The sequence below is a fragment of the Fulmarus glacialis genome, unplaced genomic scaffold (assembly GCF_000690835.1).
Source record: "Fulmarus glacialis isolate BGI_N327 unplaced genomic scaffold, ASM69083v1 scaffold20757, whole genome shotgun sequence".
In the NCBI taxonomy this organism is placed as follows: Eukaryota; Metazoa; Chordata; class Aves; order Procellariiformes; family Procellariidae; genus Fulmarus; species Fulmarus glacialis.
In genome coordinates, this window is record NW_009222853.1 from 1 (window position 1) to 3,880 (window position 3,880).

General features: G+C 51.0%; 2 protein-coding genes across 3 annotated transcripts in view; one reads left to right on the top strand and one right to left on the bottom strand.

Moving 5' to 3' along the window:
- Positions 1–420: 420 nt before the first annotated feature.
- LOC104079542 (sulfatase-modifying factor 2-like) lies at positions 421–2,183 on the top strand (the record flags this gene model as incomplete). The annotated part of the gene is made up of 4 exons (XM_009581611.1): positions 421–476; positions 922–1,006; positions 1,562–1,727; positions 2,078–2,183. Coding segments are annotated over 4 exons (413 nt in total), but the record flags the coding sequence as incomplete, so codon positions are not given.
- A 921-nt stretch (positions 2,184–3,104) lies between these two features.
- Positions 3,105–3,880, bottom strand: part of PHKG1 (phosphorylase kinase, gamma 1 (muscle)) — a 5,029-nt gene continuing 4,253 nt past the window's right edge. For both annotated transcript variants that reach the window (XM_009581609.1, XM_009581610.1), the window contains exon 9: positions 3,105–3,419. In XM_009581609.1, coding sequence (XP_009579904.1) covers positions 3,168–3,419 — 252 coding nt within the window. In that variant the 3' untranslated portion in view covers positions 3,105–3,167. The remainder of the gene's footprint in view (positions 3,420–3,880) is intronic.

A 3,880-nucleotide genomic window follows, 5' to 3' on the forward strand; every position in this document is an offset into this window, starting at 1 on the left:
TAATAATAATAATAATAATAATGTAGGAAGAAGAAGTGGCTTATCTATGGTCTTAATGTATCTTCCTAAACAAAGCACTTCTGCCAGCTAAAAATACCATTTCTTGGGTTTTGGGCAAGGAGTGACCCACCTGCCCCCACACATCGATAGTGGCATGAAGCAGCTGTGGGATCACTGGGGGACCACGGGATTCCCTGGCACGAGCAATGGTTTGTAAATGGGAAGCTGTTGCTTATTCCCGTCTCTCCTCGCCTCCTTGGCAGTGTCTGTAGGGATTAGATGGACTAGCCCTGTTCATATAACCCCTCTCGGTGTCCCGAGCTGAGCAGAAAAGGACAGTCATAAAAGCCTGGTTAAAAATAGGCAAATGCAGAGGCTGGAGCGACACAGGGGTAACGGGTGTTTCTTCCTCTTTGGCAGAAAGGATGTATCCCTGGGGAAACAAGTTTCAGCCGAACCGTACAAATCTGTGGCAGGTAAGATCCTAAAAATCATCCTGTCTACGCTGAACTCTTCTGAGGGAGGTGTTTAACTCGACAGAGAGTGTGCGTGGCTGCCTGAGCAGGCTGCGTGGTCCCGGGAAGCAGTGCAGGCTTACCTGCAGGGTACCGCAGTTCAGCTCCTGGTGGGTTATCCGAAATACCCTGGGAGGGAGCAGACTCAGCCCAGCTTCCCTGGGAAACCAGGATTTCAATGCTTCCAAAAATTCATACATATCCAAAAATTTATACATAAATTTGTTTGAAAAGGGGGTTGTCTTGGGAGGACTTCAGATGGTTGATCTCCTCTCTCAGCCAGAAATGCTGCGTAGAGTTAATTTGCAACAGAGAGTTATTTCCACTATTTAAGTGTAACACATGCTGTGAAGACCCTGTCATCTCCGTGGTGGGTCTTTGCTTGGAGTGATCTTTCTTCCCACAGGGCAATTTCCCGAGGGTCGACACGGCTGAAGATGGTTATCATGGCGTCTCGCCGGTGGCAGCGTTCCCTCCTCAGAACAACTATGGTACGGAGCAGACATCCCCACCCTGGTTTCGGGGATGGCATCTGCTTCCTCATATCCATTCAATGCTAATTATAAAATCCTGTAATTGTAGCAAGGTTTCAGATATGACATAGGATCACGCTGGCATCTTGATAGAATAACGGAGCCCAGCAAAAGCACTGATGGTTGTTATTGACGTTGGCTGACATGCACCTAGTGCACTTCAACGCACCAAACCGTCCCCTGCTTTTCATTAGCAGTCAGTTATTTTGCATTTCCATGTGATTTACCTGAAAATCCCAAGCATGTTGTTTTGAGGGCAGCGGATGCCGTGCCCTCACGCAGGTGGGAAACAATGAGTCACGTTTAAATGAGAGATTTTGAAGGTTGAGTTGTAAACAGGGGCCAGTTTGCAATACAGTAAAGAGCTTCTGGTTCCCAGTCTCACCATTAAACCACACTCCTGCAGCGATGCTTTGAATGTTGCGGCCCTCCCCCCCGCCCCCCCCAAGTGCTTTTGCAGCCTTTGCAAAAATGTGCTTTCATAATCCTGATGCAAAACCATCCGTGTCTCAGGGCTCTATGACCTGCTGGGAAACACCTGGGAGTGGACCGCGTCGGAGTACCTGACCCCGGGGCTCTCATCGAGGCAGCGCGCTCAGAACATGCAGGTCCTGAGAGGTGCCTCGTGGATTGACACTGCAGATGGGTCTGCAAATCATAAAGCTCGTGTTACTACCAGGTAGGTCTGGGCAATGCCCAGGCACTCTTTCGCAGTGATTTCTTCTGGCTTGGTTTTATTTGGAAGGGGGTTTTACTGTAAAAGACATTTGTTTGTTCCTACTCAATTTTTCTGAGAAGCAGATAGGAAAACATACTACAAATACCGCTAAAAATTTTCCTGCTACAAATACGTTCCTAATTGCTTCTCAAATTGCGTATTTTCCATCAAGTATTTAGAATTAAATGCTTCTCTTGAGGTTATTCAAGGGAAGTGGAAGATGTTTCTAGTCTGTTACAGAGGGTCACACTAAAGGATGTAAGCGTTAACTAGGAAGGATCCCTAACTTTGTGTCTCTTTTTCCCCGTGAGAATGGGGAATACGCCGGACTCAGCCTCCGACAACCTCAGCTTCCGCTGCGCTGCCGACGTCCCGCCCGTCACGGCCGAGAAAAGCCGGACCAAACCCGAGCTCTGAAGAGGTCGCTCAGGAAGACCTGAAGGCATTTTCTCCTGTGGAGAACAGTAACCCCCAGCAGGCAGTCATCAGGGCAGTTTTGAAAATTAAAAATAAATACTTTCAGCTAAAACTCCTTTCCGCACTGGGACATCTGGGCACGAGCAGCGATTGGGAATGGCAGGCAGGGCGTTTTGTCTTTAATGTCCTCTTGGTGTAGTAGGTATTACAGCTCTCCTTTCGGTGTCTGTTTTAAATAAGCAGAGGGGTGCGTGTGTGTGGGACCGGGCCCCTGCAGCCCCAGCCGGAGCGAGCAAATAAAAACACACGCCGCCCCCCCCCCGTGCCCGCCGGCATGGGGCTGCTGTGAGGGGCGGCTGCAGGGGGGCAGCGATGGGGCCACGTCCCTGGAAGGGAGACTCGTACATCAGTCGCCATCTCCTTGGAAAATCCCAGCTTCGTACCAGCCCCCGAGCCTTCCCAGAAGTGAAACAGGGTGCCTTTATTGACCCTTGAACAGTGGCAAAACCACGTGTGTGCTTGTTTCTAAGTGCATAGATGACACAAACCAGTGACCCATCTCTCCCAGGTGTTACAGCCAGCATAAGGGCTACAAACCGGCTTTGCAAGCTCTGCCACCAAAGCCCCGAGCACACGGGTGGGCGAGGACACCCCTCCAGGCACTGCTCATCCCTCCTCCACCTGCGACTGCCCCAAAAGGGTCCCGCTCCAGGGCCCAGCTGAGCCTTCCCCAGCAGATCTGCTGCTCCAAGCACATCGGGAGCTGCAGCTGGTTACAGCTCTATTAGAGGCAGCTTCTCCAAACCCATCCCTGACACTGGGACATACCCCAGGGGCAAATCGCAGCCGTTTGCTGGGTTTGCATTTGCACCTGACCCGAGACCAGCCGTATCTCTAAGAAAAAGCGAAAGAAATCACCGGTTGGTTTTCAAAGATTTTACTTGCCTTAACTCTGAGCAAACTCATCGGCTTACGCAGTGGCAATCAAAACAGCCCTTCCTCGGCTGCCAGGGTCAGCAAAATGGCCTTGCAGGTGTTCTCAAAGAGGGCGGCTCTGTTCTGAGCCTCCCCCTTCTTCACCCAGTGCCGGTAGGTCCTGAAGGCGCAGGCGTCGATCAGTTTGCGGATGGGCTTCAGGGCATACGGGTCCCGCACCACCAGCTCCCTGGTGACTGACTTGACCAGCCGGTACTGGTAGTAAATACGGACCGATGCCAGGACGGTCAGGCAGATCACCTGCAGCAGGGGGGGAACAGGCTGGAATTTGGGGCCAGTCCTACAACGGGACCGGATCAGCCCCAACACATCCTATTGCTATTTGTGTGGAGGAGTCGGGAGGAGCCCGGCTCCTGGCACAGGTATTTAGTCCCGTGGGAGCGGTACGGGCTTTTTCCAAGCGTGCCCTTAACATCAAAACTGCGGGTCAGTCCTAAACGTGTCACCTAATGCCACTTTGGGTACCTTTGAGCTGCCCTAATGGCTGGAAGGGAAAGGATTCTTCTGTTTTACCAACTTTTGCATCATTTGATGCACCCATGTGATGTCAGGCTCGATTTCCCCTTAGAAGTGATTTTTTTTTGTTTTTAATGATTTGTGGGGGAGGCAGGCTTTTCCCTTGTCTTATTTAATCCTCTTCTGTGAACAAGCCCTTCGGAAGTATCAGAAAGTAGCGAAATAGTGCTTGGAGAAGGGTCTCC